Source organism: Myotis daubentonii, chromosome 3, assembly GCF_963259705.1.
Source record: "Myotis daubentonii chromosome 3, mMyoDau2.1, whole genome shotgun sequence".
NCBI classification, from domain to species: domain Eukaryota; kingdom Metazoa; phylum Chordata; class Mammalia; order Chiroptera; family Vespertilionidae; genus Myotis; species Myotis daubentonii.
Window position 1 is genome coordinate 79,034,557 of NC_081842.1, and position 23,627 is coordinate 79,058,183.

The 23,627-nt window shown below is 39.2% G+C and overlaps 1 protein-coding gene across 1 annotated transcript in view; it reads left to right on the top strand.

Annotated features, from left to right (window-relative positions):
- The first annotated feature begins 15,055 nt into the window (after window positions 1-15,055).
- The window catches only part of LOC132229638 (ferritin, heavy subunit-like), a 63,995-nt gene continuing 55,423 nt past the window's right edge, over window positions 15,056-23,627 (top strand). Inside the window, exons 1-3 of the mRNA XM_059686183.1 lie at window positions 15,056-15,151; window positions 15,753-15,917; window positions 16,882-17,007. Coding sequence (XP_059542166.1) covers window positions 15,056-15,151; window positions 15,753-15,917; window positions 16,882-17,007 — 387 coding nt within the window. The remainder of the gene's footprint in view (window positions 15,152-15,752; window positions 15,918-16,881; window positions 17,008-23,627) is intronic.

The window sequence follows — 23,627 nt, forward strand, 5'->3', positions numbered from 1 at the left end:
GTTCTTGTAAAGTAGGTACAGCCCTAGTATGCTGTTCTGTCAACCAGAAGGAGAAGAGGAATTGGGCCAGACACCAGGAGTGACTCAGGCAAAAATAAGGCCAGAGACCCTCTCTTCCTAAACGACCCCTGACCTACATTTTCAAACAGGGTTGCAAACCCTAGCTCCATTATCTATACAAGCTCCTTCCTGCCTGGTTCTAGTCCCATCGAGCTTGTGGAGTTTGCAGGACTGGGTGGAACCTTGGGAAACTCCTTGCCTTAGGGCAAGTTTCTAAAGGAAGTAGGGAAAAGCTAGTGAAAGGCTCCCAAGAAATACTCGGAAAATACTTGCTGGGATCACTTAATATCACAGTCCTGTGGTAGGCAGTTAGACAGGAACAGAGCAAGAAGGCTTGGCCAGGTGTCGAAGGATACCAGGAAAGCCCCAGGTGCCTGGCAAAGGACAATTGTAGGGTGGGACCTCACTCCTCCTGGGTAACCTTTCATCCCCTTGCATATTGCTGCATCCCCTTGCATATTGCTATATTGCTGGTCATGGGTGTTGTACCTCCTCCCCCCCACCCCCACTTCTTTTCTCCCTAGAAATAACTCCACACCCAGAAAAGCAGCTAAATCAGACAAGTGACAACCTATGACTGACCTCAGGACCAGTTGCATTAGATAATGACCCCCTGCCCAGGCTCAGACCAGTCATTCAGGCCTGGTCTGAAAAGGCCTAGAATATTCTATTGAAATCTTCCCCTGGGACCACCCCTAAAAATCTCCACACTTCCCCTGGGATGGTCCCCTACAAATATCCATTCTTAGGATGGAGACCCAGCTGGCTCTTCCTCCCAGAGTATGCCCATGTCTCCCCTCATATTTCCCCCTCCACTTCCACCCAGGCATCTCACCTTTACCTTCCTCACTTCCAAGCTCCAAGGGCCCTTACACCATTAACTATGCCCAGTTCTTCTACGAATTACTTTTACTTCTGTGATTTTCTAAATAAAGGTTCTCATATATTTTGAGTCTTGGCTCTGAATTTTTTCCTTGCCAGTGAAAGGACGAGGACTACGCCCTCCACCTTGCCCCAGAGTAAGGGCTATGCTCTCCATCTTACTTTGGCCATGTGCTCGGCAAGGCTTCTTCCCGGAAGCCAAGCCTCTGCTAGCCACACCCAGGACTTCTTTAAACTAACCAATGACAATCAAGGGAAGTCACCATAGATATGACCACATCCTGTGTAACAAGACACCGACTTGCGCCTGGCCAATCGGCAGGGCCCACAGTCCTTTCTCCTCCCCTTACCCCAACCCCCTATAAACCTCTCTCCACACAGAGTTTTCTCTCTCGGCCACTGGGCTTACCATTGCATCGGTGAGTGTGGTCGGGGAGCCGAACTAGTTCGAAATGAAGGACTCTTTGCTTTTGCACCGGATTGGCTGGCTCCCTGGTGGGCCCTTGGGAATCTTGAAATCTGGGCACAACACCAGAACTCAAGTACCGAGGTGCCTGAACCCAGGTTAGGTCTGACCCCACAGGGTCTAACACCAGTTGCCTTTCCTAACATGGCCAATAATTATATGATTAAAGACTTTCCAGGCCTTGCTCCTACAGTGCCCACTTGATTATTTTAGATATAGGAAAAGCAAAGTGACTGTTTTACGAGACCCACATAAAATTCATGACCTGGTGTGTTTGGGTGATCAAGGAATAGGAGATTTAAAATATTTTTCATCATCCAACAGTTGTAGGATGCTGCCAACTATTTCTCAGGGTTTGTACTCCCAACAACTCCTGTAAACTAAGCAGGACAAATATTCACATTTCCTCAGCCTCCCACCCTAAACACATACATACACATACTTTTAAAAATGAGAAAAGCAGCTAACATAGACTTGATGGACAGATTTTTTGTTCCTATTACCATATCACAGTTCCATGTTGTCTGGACATAGGAGTGTAAGAATGATTGTCGCGGGCTAATGTGTCCCTTAAGTCACCAGGATGATTTTAATTTCTAGTAGCAGATAATTTAAACCTCTGGTGGTGGTTTCTCCAGGTTGCTCTTAGTGGCTAGATGCAGTGATGGAACTTCCATGGCTCTGCCCAGACCAATGGTTCAAGGTGGCATAGTTTATCCATCTACAACTGTGTCTGGCAGCTCTGACATGGGGACTCGATGTAGGTGGGTGAGCACACTTGACTCTTTAGCAGGTTAATGAAAGGTAAAGGCCTGGATTGAGAAGTGAATAAACTACTTTGGGGAAGTTTTTGTTTGTTTGTTTGTTTTTTGCCATAGTGTGGCTTCCTGGAAGGCTGAGTTGGGGGGTGGGGGAAGGAAAGATAAGAGAGATCATTCTAGGGAGTGTTGTTTGCCTGCTCTAGATGCCTGTGGTGAGGTTTGACTGGGCCTAGTGATAACATGCATCTCATCAAGAAGAAACCTCTCTGGCACATATGAAAAAAAATTTTTTTTAAATTGATTTTAGAGAGAGAGAAGGGAGAGAAGGAAAGAGAGAAACATAGATTTGTTGTTCCATTTATTTATGCATTCATTGGTTGCTTCTTGCATGTGCCCTGACAAGGGATGGAACCTGCAACCTTGTTGTATTGTTATGATACTCTAACCAACTGAGCTACCCAGCCAGGCCATCTCTGGTCCATTTTAAAGAACCCCCTTTTTTATTGCTCTGATTCTGAGACTACCCAGAAAGGTACTAAAAAGTAAGCAGGCACAGGCCATGTTGAATGCTTGTCCAGTCAGACAGGCTCATCCTGAGCCAGTTGGGTACTAGTTTCCAGATCCCCATCCCTCTCCATCCTTAGCCTCTAGGCAAAGAGCCTCTCTCATTTCCTCCCCTGACTTCCAGCACTCTCCCTACCTTCACCTTATAATGTTATTCTTAAGAAATACCTTAACAGCCTGGATAGTGTGAATTTAAATCACACTCCCTGGGAGTTCAAATGTCCACAAAAGGGATACTTGTATTTAAGCCTGATTTGTCAGTAGATGGCATGTCCACATTTACATTTGAGATAGATCACTCTGTAAGCAGGGGATGGAATATGAGGGGTGAGGCTGGAAGCAGATGGATGGAATATGAGGGGTGAGGCTGGAAGCAGATGGATAGGGGAGCTCAGGTAATACAATGCTGCTCCTTTACCATCCTAAGGATTACAATGATTCACATTAGTGACTCTAATAACAATTCGAACCTTTGACATTCTTTCTTCAAAGGAGCTCAAAGTAGAATCAAGGTTATAATAAAACACTCTGCCCCCCCCCCCATCCACCCTGATTTATACACAGCGCATAGTATACGGTACCCAGCAGGCACGCTCTCTAGGTTTCGAGGCAGCAGGTCCTGCCAGGAGGACCCCTGTGAGCTATGCAGTCACCAAGGGAAAACTGGACTGCTCTCCACAGCACCAAAAGCTGAGAAGGGGCACATTCTACTTCTCATCTGGTGACCATCCTCTAGATGTTGGGGTAGATTTAGAGGAATCCTGGCAACTTTGAGTGTATGACCTAAGAGATATTGTAAATGTCAGTTCTGCTCTATCAGGTCCTCAGCCAGAATGGGAGGAGCTGCTACGGGAGTGGGGTGGTTGAGGAGGAAGGGAGAGCTAAGTTTATACCTTACTCTTTGGTTCTGAACAGAATTAACTAACACTGCTCTGCACATCAAGTTAGCAGGGTCAATAGTGCCAAGGAAAATAGTTACATGAGTTTTTTCTCTAGTACCTGTGGAGTGATTGTGAATGATTTCATGAGAAAGGAATTTACCACCCAAAGCCCCTCTGTCAGAGTCGGTTCCTATGAGTGCATGTGTATTACCCACAGATTAGTCTCCTAGAAACCTGTCTGTTTCTAAGTCTCTAAACACAGCAAAATGTAAAATAGTCCTTTCCTCTGTTAGAGTAGTTAAGGTTGAAGAATCATAGTATATTAATATCTTAGACTATTTGAGATAGAAAGAACCTGATCCAATGGTTTTCAAATTTGTTCTAGCATCAGATCACTTCTAATGAAATCATGTGAAGAAGTCCGATTAACATGTGAACAGAAAGCAGAGCTGCCCCCATTCAAGAAGTCTCTGGCTGAGGAATGCCTCTGCTGTTTGTCATGCCTCCAACACCCTATCATGTGAATTAATCCTATGAACCTCTAGGATCTAGAGGAGCAAAGTCTGAAAGATATGAATTAAAACAATTCTTCCATTTTATAGGTGACAAAGATGTGTCCAATAGTTAATAATTATTTGAGTAGAGTGTAAATCCAATAGGAGGATTCATAGGAATAAAATGAAAGGCTACAATTTAAGTTCATGGCAGAGAATGGAGTTGGGAAAGGGTTTTCCTAATGGTTTCTTTGGAGTTGGATCAATGAGTCAAAAAAGAACAAGACAAATTGGAATGTGTGAAGGAGGAGAAGAGTGTTTCACTTAGATCCAGAGATAGATTTCAATAGAAATGGATGCAAACTTTGCAATTTTGAAGTCTCTGGCTGGGAATCTATTCAATGTAGCAAGGTGGCTGTCTGTGTAGAGAGATCATAGGAAGCTTTGAATCACAGCACTGCATTGAGGGGGAGACCTTCATCACTCCCAGCTATTAATCACCATCCTCGGCATAATCAAATATCCTTTAAAGTAAAGGTCTTTACAAGTTAAACACACAGGAGCTTTTCAACCTCTGGACACCAACTGTGTAGATCAATAGTTTAGACAAACAATACTTGGCAATTTCCTGATTCACAGGAGAAACTTTATCCAGCTCCAACCTTTCTTAATTTTTTTTTTTCTGTGCTCCAAATCAACTCAAAACTTATTTGTTCTAGAAAATGTCTACTGTCCTGACTCAGTTCATTATTGTGTTTAGCAACTTCTACTCTTGAGGTATCTTACTGAACTTCACCTGTAGAGTACAGATAAGAAGAAAGATTTCTCAACTGTTTTTAAATGAATAAGAGGAAACAAGATGTCAGCTGTTTAGCACAGTGCATGATACATAGCAATTATTTTAAAACTATTAGCTTCTCTTCTGGCATAGATCTCTGATAGATCATGGTAAATTCATAAGAATTTGAAAGATGTTAAATTTCACTTTTTTAAAAGAATTCTCTCTAATTTCTTGGCTCAATTATATTTTATTTCTTCCCTCCCCTTCTTTTTATTCCTAAATTAGTATGATCAACTTTCATTAATATGGTAGTTAACTCTAAGATAAGAATAAACATGGAGAATAAATAGATACCCATATTCAATACCATAGTTTGCCTTTAGTTATGAGATTTTTAGAATTAGTTTCCCTTAGACATCCTTTAAAGGTCTTTACAAGTTAAATACACAGGGACTTTTCAAAACGCATTCTTTATTTATCTCTAGATGGTTACGGAACATTTTTTGTGTTTTTAGATAATAAATTTTATAGCACTGGCAAAGGGTAAATATCTCTGCAGATAAACATATGGTCAATAGAGACCAGGTGAAATCACTCCATTTTCACACTCAATACCCAGCTTCGTGTTCCCAGCAGTCCAGGGATGCTGACCAAGAAACGTATTGTTTAGAAGTTCTGTGTCTCTTGGTGGTGGTAGTGGTAGTGCTGGTGGTAGTGGTAGTGGTGGTGGTGGTGAGATGATGATTATGATGAATGTGTTTAAAGGCAATGTAGAAAAGTCTATGCAATGATCTGCTCTCATTTTAAGAAAAATAATTATAGTATAATTGCATATAATTAAGACACTAACGTCTCTTTTAAGAAATCACACTTTTCCTTTGGTTAGAAAACGGCCAGGTTGTTTTTTTGTGGGTGAGGGGAATATTAAAAAGTATTATTTCTGCTTTTTCATTGAAGCATGCATTTAAATTAAGGATTACAAATTAATATTTGGCCATTGAAGTAATAGAAGTGGCCATTATTGAAGTTAGATACAAGTTTTTGGCAGTTGTGATTATGTCTCCAGAGAAATGATGCAGTCTAAAAAAATGATGTATTCTTTTTTTAAAATTCTTTTGGGCTTTTAAAGTAACATTTATTTTTTAAAAGTTAACGTGAATATATAGGAAACTGAAAAACACAAAGAACAAAGCCATCCTTAATCACAAGCAGTTTACAGTCTTACGTGTTCTTCTAAGTGATCTACACAACTAAGCTTCCATTTTTGTGTAATTAAGATGGTACAGTTATGTATCATGCTTTCTCACACATCATGAATGTTTACCATTTCAAAGTCTCAAAGCTATGAGTATTTTTAAAATCTTTTTTTAAAGAATTTTTAAAATTGATTTCAGAAAGGAAGGGAGAGGGAGAGAGAGATAGAAACATCAATGATGAGAGAGAGTCATGGATCGGCTGCCTCCTGCGCGCTCCCTGCTGGGGATTGACCCTGCAACCTGGGCATTTGCCCTGACCGTAATTGAACTATGACCTCCTGGTTCATAGGTCAACACTCAACCACTGAACCACGCCAGCTGGTATTTTGATAACCAAGAATACCCCACACCAACTCAACCTCAAAGAAAATGTAATCCTGCCTTTCTTGATGACAAAAATTTCATAAAGGACAAAAATAGCAACAGACCTCTAGATAAAAGATATTCATAAAGTTACAATGAAAATACTGCGTTCCCTTAATGTTCCATTAAGAATGAGACCCAAAGCAAGAGTACACAAAGTATAATGCTTTTAAGAGAATTATGGTTTAAACTTTAAAATATTAGCAAGGAGGCACGTTTTGACTGAACTACTTAACAACATATTCCTATAGCACAGCCTAAAGAGATGCTTGCACATCAGTGGTTATCACCACAATGTGAATATGAACACACACTCTGCTCATGAACAAGTTCTGATGTCCATTTTTGAGATGGTTCAACAACTCCATGTCCAAGATGCCTTTTTTTCCCTCCTAGCAATTATACCAAAAAGATATTTACAAATTGGTTAATTCACTAGCTCTACTTTTTATTAGACATTGTCACCTCAGGACATCTAAAAAGTTCCAGTGTTGCAAAATAAAGAACCTTGTCCACAATAAACACAGGAACTTAAAAAAAATCCATATAGACCTATAGTTATAACCTAAAACTTTCTTCTAGGTATGGAGATATTATCAAAGAACCCTTCCCTTCACCCTTCCTCTTCTCCCTCCTCCAACATTTCAGACGAGATCTGAGATCTGGTGCGTTCAGGGTGGTATGGCCGTAGACTCCTCCAACATTTCAGTGACTAAGTACAGAACACCTGGCTCCAAGAGGTGGCTTAACAAGACACTCCCAGAAGACAGTCCCTCCTAAAAACTAACAAGAGGGGCTTTTATAAAGGGATTATTTTACTATCTCTACTTTTAATATACTTCGGGCATTAAGACTTGTTTATCCTTGAATACACAGAAATATTAACTACTGATGTATTCTTATTCCTTCTGCATTTGAATTCGTATGAGCTATATTTATGCATATATCAATTTTCATATCAAGTCACAATACCTGCTATTGCCATTTCCTATGGCTGATTGAAAGTAGATGATTTATAATATCCCTAGGATACATTAAGTTTATGTACAGCGATCTTTAATTCAGTCACAAAATCTGTATTCCTTTTGAAAGCTATAATCTTTCATACTCTTACTAGAATTGTATGTAATGAAGATTCAGCCTGTAGGGGACTATTGAGGAGAAAATATAGGCATAGCTAGAGGACGAAAGTACAAATTGCAAATATCTTGATTGTACACAGGATTATTTGCTATTCATCAAATTTTATATTTTGTTTACTATATTTTCAAATTTTCTCAATATAAGAGATTCCATACATATAACTAAATGTGTATTTTTTAAATTTGTTTCTCCTCTTGAAAATTGAGGGCTTTAACAATCCCCTTCTGAAATGAAGAGATTTTACATAAGGGGGTCTTTGGTATTGAAACTAAAGTAGGAGAGAGCCAGAGTCATTTTTAGGAGCTACAGTTTGCGAAAAATGTCCACATCTCATACCCCAGATCACTGACACATTGGGTAAAATGAAAAAAGGGGAATTAAGGTGAAGATGGAATCAGGGTTAGTAATCTGCTGACTCTACAATAGAGAGATTATCCCAAATTATAAGGATGGACAAGTAATTACAAGGGCACTTAAATGTGCAGCGTGGAAGAAAAAAGAAAACTATCGAAGAGACATGATGTGGGAGAGATTAAACAGAACTCCCCCCCCCCCGAAATCCCTTTGTTGATTCTTTTTCTACTAGCATAAAATATGCTTAGTTCATTTGTACAAATACTGATGATTTATTTTTATATGCACAATGCTATACTGGGTTGTGAATAAGAAATGAAGGAATACAGAAAGCAAAGAAGTGCTGCCTAAAGAGTAAGCCCAGGTTATAAAAAGTATAGATCATTGTACCCGATGTAGGTATAACTGTGAATGGTGTTTGATATACTAGTATATGAGTTTTTTGGTGTCTAAACTCATGCAAGTGTGTACTATTAAAATTTTATGAGATAGAGTTAATCAAGAATACATAGGTAAAATTAAAATGATGATGGCAATGTTAATTTTATTCTGTGAATAGATAACGATGTTGGGAGGTCTATTTTTTCTAAAATATGAAATGTTTCCTTTTCTTTCCCTCTAAGATGCTCACTTTCTACTTATGTTACCATTAAAATTGCTTTTTGTTCCAAGTTGGGATTGGACTCTCAGCTCACACATTCCTACTTCTCCTCCACTCCTGGATCTCAGGCCTAAGGCCATCCACCTGACCTGACCCTCTCTCTGGGCCCTGGTCCACAGAAGGTGCTCCTCACCATATCGTTCTTGTGTCTCCAGACCTCTGTGAGTCACTGAACTTTCAGAATGTCTTCAAATGTTAGGTACTTTTCTACATGAACAAGGTGATGAGGGGCCTCTCCATCTGCAACACCTGCCTCCTGAGCATGCGCCAGGCCATCATCCTCAGGTCCAGCACCTCCTGGTTGGCCAGGCTTAAACAGAAATCCACCAGTTCCATCTTCCATTCCTTCTTCTTCTGTGAGTTCTCAGTCTGTCTTTTGTAGAACCTTATCTCCTACACTGTGGTTTCCAGTCTGCCGAATACCATAAATACTTCTCCCTTTCCCTTACAAGCTACATCATCCAGAGCCTGTTTCCCATGCTGCCACTACTTAAGATGCCTCCTTTCCAGGAATTGTTCGGCCTCAGAGGCAGCCCCAGCACCTTCACAGCACCAGCCCCTTCCTACAGAGCTCCGCAGAGAGAAGGGCCCCCAGACCCTCCTGTTACATAACGTTTCTTTATGGTCAAGTACTGGGTGGGCTTCACCATTACATCTTCTTCAGCCCTAATACGGGCGTATGTTCCAGTTGTCCTGGTTGTTCAAACTTTTGTGGTCAATTTTTATTGCCACTGTCAATTTGTTGGTGCAGATCAGATCTCATAAAAGTACAATAAATATGATGCAAAATATTCGACAGAAGTATCATATGTTAACAAATTATTAATGAAAATACTTTTCTCAAATACAGTTCTTTTGTCATCAGGTCAATAATTCATAGAACAGAGAATTTGATGTTTGTTTTTTTTAAATATATTTTATTGATTTTTTTACAGAGAGGAAGGGAGAGAGATAGAGAGTTGGAAACATCGATGGGAGAGAAACATCGATCAGCTGCCTCCTGCACATCTCCTGCTGAGGATGTGCCCGCAACCCAGGTACATGCCCTTGACCGGAATCAAACCCGGGACCTTTCAGTCCGCAGGCCGATGCTCTATCCACTGAGCCAAACCGGTTTTGGCAGATATTTGTTTTAATTAAAATGTGTAGATTTATACTTTTATTATATCTCAATACTTTTGAAACCAATGATGCCAGGGACTTGGCATATTCTTTATTTTTTTTTAAAGAAACAAAACTGCTTCATTAAGGCAACTGCTTATGATGAGTATAGGATTGATGACATTAAAATTTTTATCTAATTATAAAAACAAATTTGATTCTTGATAAACCTGCTTGCCTGGCATATTCTTTAGACACCATACACCATGATTGAGTAGTCCTGTACTTTTACCTGTTTCTTATCTTTCATTTCGATTCTCAGAACTTCATGTAAGAAAATGTTTGTTAATTTTTTAGGCATACTCTTAAGAAGCTTTTATTGTTAATACAATGTTTCAGTGTGATTTTTAAAAATTACTTTGGGTACACTTATTGAAAATCAAATGATAATATTTGTGTAGATTTATTTCTAAACTCTGTGCTGGCGTACTATATGTTCATATTTATGACAACTCAAAACTGTCTTGATTAAATTTAGAGTGAGTCTTGAAATCAGGTTTTTTTCTTATAAAAATTGTCCTTTTTATTTCGATATATATATATATATCCCTTTATATATGACTCCCTTTACCCATTTCTCTGATCATTCACCTCCTTCACCTGCTTCCTGCTCTGGCCACCTCCACTCTGTTTTCTGTATCTATAAGCTTGTTTTTGTCTATTGTTTTGCTTTTTAGTTTCCACATATAATAATGAACATACAATATTTGTTTTAGTTTGTTGGACTTATTTCACTTAGCACATGCCCTTGCGATCCATCCACGTTTTCCTAAATGGCAAAATTTTATTTGTTTTTACGGTTGAATAATATCCCACTGTATATGCATGTATATAAATACACAATTGCTTTATCCATTCATCCACTGATGGATACTTAGGTTACTTCCACATATTGGCTATTATTAATAACCCCCAACACACATGAAAGTTTATGCTTCCTGATAATTTATTTTACATTTTTAGTCTCGTCATATACTTGCCTTCCATATTTTTGTTTGCCCATTAAATGTTTGACCATTTACTTGTTCCTTCATAATGAATGGATATCTATTGATGACCTGCTACTTCCTCTTCTATGCTAAATGTTGGCAACTCCACAGCACAACACAAGTGCCTTCAAGGAGCTCATGAACTGAGAAAGAAGGCACAGATAAGCAAGCAGTTACAAAGGTGTGGAAAGAATTCCTATAACCATGGAGCACAAAGGTGGGGATACCAAACCCAGACTGAAAAGTCAGAAAACATGCTTCAGAGGAAAGGAAAGATGCACTGAGCCTGGAAGTAGGGGCTGCAGGATATGTGTGTAAACATAGTGGTTTCTGTAGATGCCATTTCTCATTTAGTCACCAGAATTACTTGTGCCCTTAGCTTTTAAAGCCCATCAGTTTGCTATTTTGATCAATTACTTCATTTATTCACTCTTTCATCTGTAAACATTTAAGAATGCACTCAGTGCCCCTGATTGTGTTAAATGCTATCTTTTCTTTTAAAGATTCATGACATGGAATTCCTGGCTTTCTCCCTCTCCATGATTTATAGAAACTTAAAATCTGCTTTTCTAAAGTGCAAAGTACTCATCTGGTTCTGCCCATTGTTTCTTCTTTGACAATCAACAACTCTCAATGTTTAAGTTTCTTTTCCTTTTAAGTTGTTCAGTCAATATAATTTATTGGGTGCTTTCCATGGGCAAGTCACTCTACTAAATGCTCAGGGACATACAAAGATGACTAAGACTTAGGCCCATTTCCCATGAGGCTTTTAAACTAATGAGGAATATATGTGTACAATACAGGGGATAAAAAGAACCCTCTAAAGATATTTTAAAGATAAACATTTCTTGTTTAGAATTAAGTCCAGAAGAGAACCCTTTCTCTTTCCTTAATCATTAGGGAGATGACAAGGTGAAGTAACACTGTAAGGACATTAAGTTTGTATTACATTTCAATAAAATTTTAAGCAATTATATAAATACTAGAGGCCTGATGCACGAAATCCATGCAGTAGGCCTTCCTTTCCCCGGCTGCTGGCACCAGCTTCCCTCTCACCCAGGACCCGGGCTTCGTCCAGAAGGTAGTCCGGAAGGACATCCAGTCTAATTAGCATATTACACTTTTATTATTATAGTTTTTTAAAAAGCTGTCTTTGTATTTTCTGCACATTCCAGAGGAGGAGTTATATAAATTAGTCAGAGAATGTCCCATAATTCAAAAGTCAATTCATTAGGTTATCAAAAGTTAATAGTGGTATTATGAATCAAATTAAATTTAAAATATATATTGGAACTACCCATGGGCTGTCACTTTCTATATTATATATTTCTGTAATTTTATAATCGTTTATAATGGTAAAGCATTGCATTTATAATAAGAAAAAAATGTTCATAATACATGTGGAGATTACATTGTGCTAATTTTCTAGAAAGGTAGCTGTCAGGCTTCTTTATCAAAATGAAAATATGTTATAATTATAAAAGTTCAAAAAATATGAAAAATAGAAAAAAAATCACCTGTAAAGCTATCATATTAATACAACTATTACTGATGTTCCAAATGTATTTCTTTTTTGTATATTGTGAGGTTGTTTTTAAATGATTATATAGCAATATTCCTCAATAATATTTAACCCTCAAGAAGAAGAGCATTTTCTTCATATGTATCCAATTCTGTGTTTTGGCCCAGATGGAATGGTAGAATCATGGGATGTTTACACGAAAAGATAATATCTTTTCCTAAGACCTTAAGTTGATCTATCCAGAAATATCCAAACTTTTATATCTTCCAGTAAGTAAAATCTTTATGTTCTTGATTTACTCTCCCATAGATGGGGTCACATTAACAATAAGTAAAAATCCAGATTTCACTGGTACTTGTCTCTACCTGCGCACATAGGACCCTAATCTCCTGAAAGGTTTCCCCAAATTCTATTGGGAGTTCAGGTGAGGTTTTACACATACTATGAACAAAACCAGTTACTATTAGTCAGCTACCATCATCTTTCCCATCCCCCTGCTGTAACCTTCATAGGCTAGATATTGCTGAGCGCCCTGGCACTGCTGCCTCCCCAGGGTGCTGCCGTGGAGGTCTTGGGAGCTCCGGCATGCCGAGCACTGCAGTGGGCTGTGGAGAAGCAGCAGGGATGGTCCCCTTCTCTCCTATGAGGGGGTCCTCAGTAGTGCCATGTGTGTTCCACATCTTACCACATTTTTATTGGAATAGCTTTTTAGGACTATACGTAAACCCTTACTACTCAAAATGTGGTCCCTGGACCAGCAACATTTGGCAGATTTGTTAGAAATGCGGGATCTCAGGCCCCATGAATCAGAATCTGCTGCTTAATAAGAGCAACAAGTGATTTATATACAAATTTCAGTTTGAGAAGCAGCTGCTTAAAGTGCCTTCTGGGACCAAGGAGTTAATTCAATTAGGGACACGGACAGGGTTGAGTCAAGAAGCAAAACTGACAAATAGTAGGACCTTTTTTTTTTTAATCCTCATTCGAGGATATTTTTTTCCATTGATTTTTAGAGAGAGTGGAAGAGAGGAAAAGACAGAGAGAAACATCAATGTGAAAGAAACACATCGATTGCTTGCTTCCTGCATGCACCCCGACCAGGGCCCAGGCCAGAGGGGAGCCTGCAACCAAGGTAAGTGCCCTTGATCAGAATCAAACCTGGGACCCTTGGTTCGCAGGCTAATGCTCCATCCACTGAGCAAAACTGGCTAGGGCTAGTAGAACTTTTTGTAATGACCTCTTCCCTTTGATGATGTTATTTATTCTTGTGACTGGACCAAAGTGAGAATGCTTGGCTCCTTCTCTCAGGATAGCTGTCCCTCAGGAAACTCCCAGGCTCCTCACCTCCCTCCCAGTGGTCGGCAAAGTGCAGCTCATGAGCCACATGCGGCTCTTTGGCCCCTTGAGTGTGGCTCTTCCACAAAATACCACGTGTGGGCACGCATGTACAGTGTGACTGAAACTTCGTGGCCCATGCACAGAAGTCAGTATTTTGTGGAAGAGCCACACTCAAGGGGCCAAAGAGCCGCATGTGGCTCACAAGGCGCAGTTTGCTGACCACTGCTAGACTCGCAGTGGTTCTTAAGCTTCTGCCCCTTTAAATACTGTCCCGCATGTTGTGACCCAACCATAAAATTATTTTTGTTGCTACTTCATAACTATAATGTTGCTACCGTTATGAATCGTAATGTAAATGTCTGATATGCAGGATGGTCTTAGGCGAGAAATAGACTTGGTGACCTGCCACTTCTATGTCAGTTGCACCAGACATAGCTTAGATCTATGCACCCACCAAATCCATGAGAAATCACATTGCTGCCCATGTAAACTATACTTTTATGTAACAAGTTTTGAGTTCACACCTATTATTTACAAATTATTTCATTATGAGCAATAGGACTACCAAGATAAGTAAAACAATCTCTACCCTAAAAGGACGCTAATAAAGTGGTAAATGTTGAGGCAGGTCAGAACTTCTGGGAGGCCATTTGAAGAAGGGGGCGAAAGCTTCCCCAATGCAGCAGTCTTACTGCAGTGATGAGAAACCATTACTGTGTCTAATCCCTACAGCCTGTGTGCCAGTTCTCCAGGTGGAACGCCCTTCTTCCATTTCTTTCTCCCTACATTCTTACCCACCTTCCAAGGCCAGTTTCAACTGCCGATTTATCAGTGAAATCTGCCGAAATCCCCTCAGCTACATGTGCTTTGCCACTTCAGAACCTCCATCACATCCTGTCTTAAGATCAGTTATATGCAGTGCAGCTTTATGGAGTGGGGAGGGAGGTATGTCCCTTATAGGCAAATAATGCATTTTAACCAGTCTTCTTAGATTCTCCATAGGACCTAGCATAATGTGCCATAAATTGTTTTTAAAGAAAAGAATATATTAAAGCTAATGCATCGGCTCTGTTACTACTTCTCTATTCAGGAAGTAGATCAGCCTTTTCAAATCATAGAGAAAATGTGAGAGAAAGTACTCTACACTGGCTGGGCTATTTAAGTGAATTAACTTTTCTCCCACACCTTTTTTTAGGTGAAAATGGTTCTTTCATGCAGAAACAATGTCCTCATTCACAGATGAGTAGCTGTTAATCACAGCTGGGTGGGATTTTATCTAGCTTTCAGCTGTATGAAAGGGACTATCTGCCTACTAGTATTTAGGAAGTCCATAGCTTGCTGGGTAGCACTGTGTATGCTTGGTTTTCTCTAACGCTGTGATGGCATTCAAGCAACCTGTCTCTGAAGAGTGTAGGGTTGCTACTAATTATGTGGCATCTTTTGAGCTGCACATCAGTGATGCTTATTTATCTATGGTTAGTATGATTTTTTGAGCCACTGGGAGGAAGGTTTCAGCTTGGATATATCCTATGTCTCTTTAGTAATGGTGGTTATGGCCATATTTGTGTTGTGATGATAGATGAAACAGCAACCTAGTGCCTAGGATTTTGCTGCTTTGTGGCTAATGATTTAGAACTGTGACTGCAAACAATGGGCTATGATGGGAGAATCACGGTTCTTTCCAGTGTGTTAACCAAACCATATGGGCATCAGACACTGGTGGTAGACTGAATAAGTAATTTTTCACCCATATTTAATTTAGAGGTAATGTAGATGTGTTAGGATTGGTGAAATAGGTTGATTTTAAAATGACATTTAATTTATTCCGGACTTTTGCTGTGTTTAAACAATTATTGGATATAAGTGCTAGCATGTGGGGTTTACAAATCTGGTCATTAAAGAGGCCATAATATCCAAAGGTTAGGCCCAAGCATATTAAAATCTGGATGGCTTTTCTTTGAGGTAGTTTGGGTTTGAAAGATAGCTGGGGTCTTCTGGAAGTCAAAGGACAAACCAAGGACCCTAGCCTGAACAAAGAGGGCTTGAGTGTGTAAGATTTCCAACTTTAAAAATTAGCTTGTCTCACCTCTGTCCCAGGCCTATTCTTATCCTTTAGACTCAGTAGAACCTATTTTTTCTGGATTCTTTGAAGACCAAGCTGAATTGAAAAGGGAACATGGAAAGCAATTCCTAAAATATCTAGTAGGACGTGGAAATACCATCTGTCTTCCTGTGATTAAGGTGACTATGTAATTTGTCATAATGATTTTAATGGTGCCTCTGCTGGGTCTAGAGAACTAAGTTAGTTGTTGCCTAACTTGTTGGGTTACCCATATTACACACGGGATTATAGTAACCAACTTTGAGGGCAAGCATTTGTGTTCTTTATAACCTCTTCATATCATTTTGAGTAATTGCAGCCACTAAATGATTGCTTAGGTTTTCCCAATGAGCCACAGCTAGTGTGGTCTCTGGACCAGAGCATCAGCATCACCTGGGAAATCATCAGAAATGCAAATTCATAGACAAACTGGATCAGATTCTCTAGGGGTGGGGCCCAAGGAGCTGTACTTTAACAAGATCTCCAGGTGACTCTAATGCTCAGGCAGATTGAGAAGCACACCTCTAATGGCCTCTTCCTAGAACAGTTACCATCCTCTATCATATCATTAGACTATCTCAGATGCACACCCAGGTATTTGAAATGGCTACATCTTCCATGTAATGAAGCCATTTTTTTTTTTCTGGGATGGACACTTAAAAGAAATCATCTAAACTTTAATGGGGGCATGACATCTAGAAACATGCCTACTTATGTGAGGGGTTCTGTTAACTTCAGTTTTATAAGGATAATTAGTAAATGTCTGATAGTTATGGAATAAACCACTATCATGGAATTTTCAAACTAGTGGAATAGTGCATGTAGCTGTGCTAGTGGCACCCATGCTTTGTATGTAAGCACATTAAAATTACATGCAGAGCGTTTAAAATCCTGATGCTGAGCTTGCACTCCTACCATTTCAGTCATTGCATTATGTCTGCAGCTGAAATCCAGACATCAGGGTTTAAGATGCTAGTTTGATTCCATTGTGCCACAAAGTTTAGAAAGTATTGGGTTATACTACAAGCCTAGACATAATTCGACCCAGGAAGTCTAATGTAAGAAAGCTGTGCCCCAGGTGACTTCCCTGTTTCTCTCCTAAAGCGGCCTGAGGTCGATAACTGGCAAACCGGCATAAAAGCTCTGGAGTATGCTCTGGAATTGGAGAACCAGTTAAGCCAGCTCCTGATAGACCTGAAGACCATAGCTTCTGCCGACAATGACAGTCATGTAAGTAGTAACTGGTTTTGAAAGTACTATCATAGTTCACTTCTGGATTATGACTTGCTTCTTGGAGGAGGGCCCAAGGCTCCGGTCGTGCAGCACATGCTTGTTTCCCCCCAAGGAGGTATATGAACCTGCTTCTGGGAGTAGATTGGAGGTGGGAGGAGTGGGTGCCCTGGTAAGAGGGAATGCAACTCAACACAAGATGGAGAGGGCTTCCCAGGAGAAGTGTGCTCTGGATAATTAAACAAATGACTTTTGCTGTTGGCTTTTAAATCTAGAAAAGTCCTTAAATGTTAATAGGTACCAGAATCACCTGGAGGGGTTACTCAAACAACCTGCTAGCTAGGCCCTACCCCACAGAGTTTCTGATTCAATGACTTTCATGTGGTGCCTGAGAATTTGTATTTCTAACAAGTTTTCAGGTTATGCTGCTGCCTGCTGACAGTGGCTTTGAGAACCACTGTCCCTGATGGTCCCTGCAAAAGTGAATGCTAATGGTGACTTATTATCCTGCAGTCTTCCTGGTTAATGGTGAACACTCCACCTTGTGGTGGTAACTTCTTTCTCACTAACCCCATAGCATCTCAGGAAATCAAAGTGAGGAAAATTCCCTTGTACAAAAGTTATCAACCCTAGATGCATATTGGACTGGCTTAGTTGCTCTGAAGAGATAGATACAAATGCCTGAGCCTTATGGCCACTTACATCTAAATCTGTGGGAATTGGGTCTAGACATCTACTTAAATCTCCATGTGATTAAAAAAAACAGGGTGAGAAACCACTGCAGTACTAGTTTTTTTTTTTAAGTTAATCTGTACTTTTTTTTTTAAAAATATATTTTATTGATTTTCCACAGAGAGGAAGGGAGAGAGACAGAGAGTCAGAAACATCGATGGGAGAGAAGCATCGATCAGCCGCCCCCTGCACATCTCCCACTGGGGATGCGCCCGCAACCCAGGCACATGCCCTTGACCGGAATCGAACCCGGGACCCCTCAGTCCGCAGGCCGACGCTCCATCCACTGAGCCAAACCGGTTTTGGCTAATCTGTACTTTTGATGAGATGCCATAACACTCATACTCATTGAGAGTGGGTATTTGTACTCACTAGAGGTCTTGAGTGTCTTAGATCAGTGCTCATTAAACTTCTATGTGCATATGAACTCCCTCTCCTTTCTTAAAATGCAGGTCTGATTTAGTAGGTCTGGAGTGGGACTTGAGATTCTCTTTTTCTGACAAGCTCCCAGGGCTGCAGATCAAGGGGTTACAATTTGGGAAGCAAGATTTTTGATTGCCTCCTGTTGCAGACGAGGTTCTAAAGCAGCGGTTCTCAACCTGTGGGTTGTGATCCCTTTGGTGGTCGAATGACCCTTTCACCGGGGTCGCCTAAGACCATCCTGCATATCAGATATTTACATTAGGATTCATAACAGTTGTAACATTACAGTTATGAAGTAGCAACGAAAATAATTTTATGGTTGGGTCACAACATGAGGAACTGTATTTAAAGGGCCAGAAGGTTGAGAACCACTGTAAAGGGTTTTCCTCTGTTTATTTCTGTAGTTCTTAAGCTTCATGGGAAAGTACCTGGATAAACAGAAGAGGAACACAACCTACCTGCAACGCCAGCTTGCATATTATAGAAATGAAGAAAAGCAGGCTCAGGAGGAAGCCGGATTGGAAAAGCCTGATGATAAAAAGCCTGTCGAGTAAATAGATCCAACATCCGAGGGCAACAGAGCAAGTCTTCCCATTGTAGTTGTTCCCAAAATCAGTTATTTAAGGATCTTAATCTTCTCCACTGCTTTCCTACATTGGTGCGTGTACAATTAAACCTGTTTTTGCATTATAATTATGTGTAAAGAGATTGTTGTTGAAGCACAAAAATGGGTTAATTCAATCAGTGTTAAGTTTGGTGAAAGCTTCCTAAGGACAATAGGTGCATTAGACTTAAAAAAAAAAAAAAAAAAAAAAAAGCCTTCTCCTTCTCCCATGATCCCAACAACACTCAGATGCAGGGTCAAGATTTGGGAATTTCAAACAGACCAAGTAGATATAGTATAAATTAAGTAGGAAAACCTTAGGTCTCACTACTGTTTTTTTCCCCTTCAACTTGTATACTATGTATTTAAATTTTACAAAAATAGTAGGATTTTCTTCAAATCAATGTAAAGCTAGCCTTGAAAACAAGAGTTCTTGGTCTAGAAATGTTTACTCACTGAAAATATTTAAGGGAACAAGCGGCTGCAACCCAGGTGCCCTTTCATAACCTGGGGTATGCATAGGGACCAGGAAGGTACACAGGCCATTAAGACAGCAAACAACTGTGTGGATGTGCCTACCCTACCTACTGAGGGCAAACTAGCAACTATTGGGGTGGTTGCTTTCAGGAGCAAGCAATGAGCATGCAAGCTGGGGTGGTTAGTACCATATGGGAACAAACGGGGCTCTATAGGATTGTGTCATGGCCACAAAACTTGTTAGATCCATGGCCGTGAGTAAGTTTTTACCTTACTCATTGACTCAGTTTATTCATTTTTAAAGTAGGGTTAATAGTATTTAGTTTATAAAGTTAATGAGAGAATTAAGTAAATTAGTATGTAAAAGTATCTAGAACAGTACATTTTCGGATTATATATTAGTTAATTTAGATAATAGTGCCACCTCATAAACTTGAGGAAAGCTAATACATAATGGCATTAGATATACCTTGGGGAAAATTCCAGTTAACAGTTGGGTTGAATATTGAAATAGACACAGCTGATCAAACAAGTGATATTGAAGTAAGCTAAAACATTCTTAGCCAAAGGAATAGCAAGTGATATTTTAAATTTTAAGATATGGAGTTCCAATGAAAGATGTAATTTAGAGCTCCAGGAGAGAAGAGAAGTTGAGAAAAAAATCCATTGTAGAAAAATTTTAGAGTACCAAGGTTGAAAGCTCACTGTAAAAGACACCACTTACAAAGAAAGAAAACTGTCATATTACTAACAGCTTTCTCATCAATATTAGATGCAAAGACAAAAACGGGAAAAACTTCAAAATTCTGAGGGGAAAAATGAAGTTAGGCAGAATAGACCTATTTGAACATGCAAATATGAAGCTCACAAAAGCTTTAACCCAAAGAAGACCTTCACTGTGAACAACCGTAGTTTGTTTTAATAAAATACAAGGGCCTGGGCTTCTACATGCAGGCCCAAAGTAGCCGACCTGATATGAAGAAGCCTCGTCTGGTACAGTCACTCTGGTGGGGAAGGGCATGCCTCAGGCTATAGTTACAAGTTAGTGAATTTCTTTACCTCCACATCTTTACCACAACTCAACCTTCTTGAAAATGACTGCCATGGTGAGCTTGTTGCCACTGGAGAATTACCAGTTCACCATGTATTCTTGAATCAATTCCCTTTTATGATTATTATTAGTTTATACTTAATTTTATACATATGGGTGACTATCATAGACATTAAAACAAGAGTAAGACAAGATTGCTTTATCTTCAACACCACTTCGTGTTTTTCTGACAGTTTTTAAGCAGAATATTTGAGACTCAGCACAATTGACATTTTTGAGCCAGATGGGTCTGTCGCGGGAAGTTGTCCTGCATTGTAGGATGTCTAGCAGCACGCCTGGCATCTGCCTACTAGATAGCACCTCCTCCAGTTGCAACAGTCAAAACTGTTTCCAGACTTGCCAAATGTCTGTTGAGAGGCAAAATCGCCATGCTTCAGAACGTCTATGCTAGACAATGCAGTAGAAAAGTTAGAGGAAAAGAAGATGTATCTATTTGAAAAAGACTTATTAATGTGATATGATTATAACTAGAACTGAAAAGCTATATAACTTACAAGAAAGTTTAATTTTGTTGCTGGATACAGGATAAATACCTACCAATGGACCTTTCCCATAAACAAAAACATTTTAAAAAAACATAACTTGTTCATAATATACAAATAAATAAAAAAATTACGAAGAATTCTAACAAAACTAACTTAGGACCTATATGAAATAAAATAAAGCGCCTCCTGAAAGAGATAAAAATCTTTAAATAATGACTAAAGGAAAGTAAGACTAAATATGAAAATTGTGACATCTCTCAAATGAATGTGTAGGACTAAAGCAATTTGGTTATAATCCCAATAGGATTTTGAAGGTATGGACAACTTTATACTAAAGAATTTCTCTAATCATGGGGTAAACATGGGAACATACATAAAAATTACTTAACACTATTAGTCATTGTGAAACAAACACAAACCACATGTGATATCACCACTAAACATTCAGGAGAATGACTGAAATTAAAATAACTGTCAGCACCATATGCTCATAAGGTGGTAAAACAACAAAAGCTCCCACACACTGTGGATGAGAATGTACAACCACTTTGGAAAAAGGTATGATTTTTTTTTCATAAAAGTAGGCATATACCTACATCATGAATTTTGGGAGAACACAGTTCAGTCCACCACAAATGATGTTGACTAAATTTGAGTGGAGAAAAGAGGAGGAAGTTTCAAGCTAATTCAGTAGGAACCAATAGGTGTTGCCTGAAAAAAGAGAGTTCTAAGAATTGTATAAAAGTCTAATTATAAAGGCAGTCATTAGAGTAAAATTATGACTGATTTTTAAAATAACCCCAATAGTGAAAGTATAAGTAAATATAATGCTCATATTCACATTTTATTTTGTAACCCTTAAGTTAGGCTTTGATTTAGTCCTAGTTCAGCTGTTAAGCAATGTTTACCCCAGTCTTTTTGCTGAAGTTTCCCTTATCTTTTGGTTGAGTGAAGTTTGTTCTCTGGGGCATTCTTTAGTAAGGCCTGACATGGATAATATTCTGAGTCCCTGAATTTGGAGAAAATTTTTTCCTCTTTATTTTATTTTTTAAAATTTATCTTTATTGTTGAAAGTATTACATATGTCCCCTCTTGTTTTTGTTGTTGTTGTGTTTTTCCCCATTTACTTCCTCCTCTCTTTCTCTTAGCATAATACTATCCAAGTCCATCCATGCTGCACAAATTATAAGTTTCTTCTTTTTTACTGCTGCATAGAATTCCAGTGTGTAAATGTACCACAGATTTTTATCCACTCATCTGCTGATCGGCACTTAGGCTGTTTCCGAATCTCAGCTATTATAAATTCTGCTGTTGCAGGCATAGGGGTGTATAATTCTTTCTGATTGGTGTTTCAGGTTTTTTAGGATATAGTCCTAGAAGTGGGATTACTGGGTCAAATGGCATTTCCATTTTTAATTTTTTGAGGAAACTCCATACCGCTTTCCACAGTGGCTGCACTAGTCTGCATTCCCACCAGCAGTGTACTAGGATTCTCTTTTCTGTCATCTTCTTTTTTAAAAAATAATTCTTTATTGTTGAAAATATTACATATGCTCCCCTTCCCCTCCCCCACCCTGTTAACACCCTCCAGCTCACCCTCCCCCCCTCCCCTAGGCCCTCACCATCCCATTGCCTGTGTTCATGGGCCATGCATCTATGAATATGATTAGTGATTTTGAGCATTTTTTTTTTATATATCTCTTGGCCTTCCATATGTCCACTTTGGAGAAGTTTCTATTTAGGTTCTTTTCCCATTTTTAAAATTGGATTGTTAAGTTGTATGAGTTTCTCATATATTTTGGAAATTAAGCCTTTAACAGTTGTATTGTTGGCAAATAAAGCCTCCCATGAAGTGGACTCCTTTTTATTTTGTAGATGGTTCCTTTTGCTGTGCAGAAGCCTTTTATTTTGATGTAGTCCCATTTATTTATTTTCTCCTTAGTTTCCTTTGCCCTAGGATAGAGGTGGGCAACCTTTTTGTGAGTGCGTGACAAAACCAGCAAAATCTCTGACTCAAAATTCTTCTGCATGCCAACCCTAATTTTTTGAGAACATGTTACGCCTACTTGATATCTCTTAAGGTGTACGTATGTGAAGAACCTTGAAGAAATAATAAAATTCATTCGAGCGACAAAAAAACAGTATATGATGATGAAAAATACATTTATTTTTTAATGTATACATGTACACTGATAGTCCGACAGAAAACTTTATGACTCCGTTTGATATTATCAGTGGGACTTTTGCTGCTGCATCACTGATGACAGAGATTTTACATCAGGTTTATATTTCGTGACCTTCAGAGATATGCATGAGCTACTACTTTCATCTGTCAGTCTACTCCTATTACGAGACTTAACAAAATTCATCACTGAGAACAAAGATTCACAAGGGTATGTGGATGAAACCAAAACACTGGTCGGATCTAGGAAGGCAGGGAAAGTTAAGGCAAAGGCATAGAAATTGCTCTTCCCCTCTCTCGTCAATCCATGTCTATGGTCTTCAAGATAACTTGTTATGTAAAATTATTTATTTATCTAAGATGCACCTACACTGAATTTTATCTGAAAAATAAAAAAGTCGATATTAAGAAAAAAATTGTAAATGGAAGATTATAAGAGAGGGTTTCGCATGCCAGCAAAAGTTACTGGCGTGCCATGTTTGGCACGCGTGCCAGGGGTTGCCCACCCCTGCCCTAGGAGATATATCAGTAAACATATTGCTATGAGAGATGTCTGAGATTTTGTTGCCTATGGTTTCTTCTAAGAATTTTAGGGTTTCATGACTA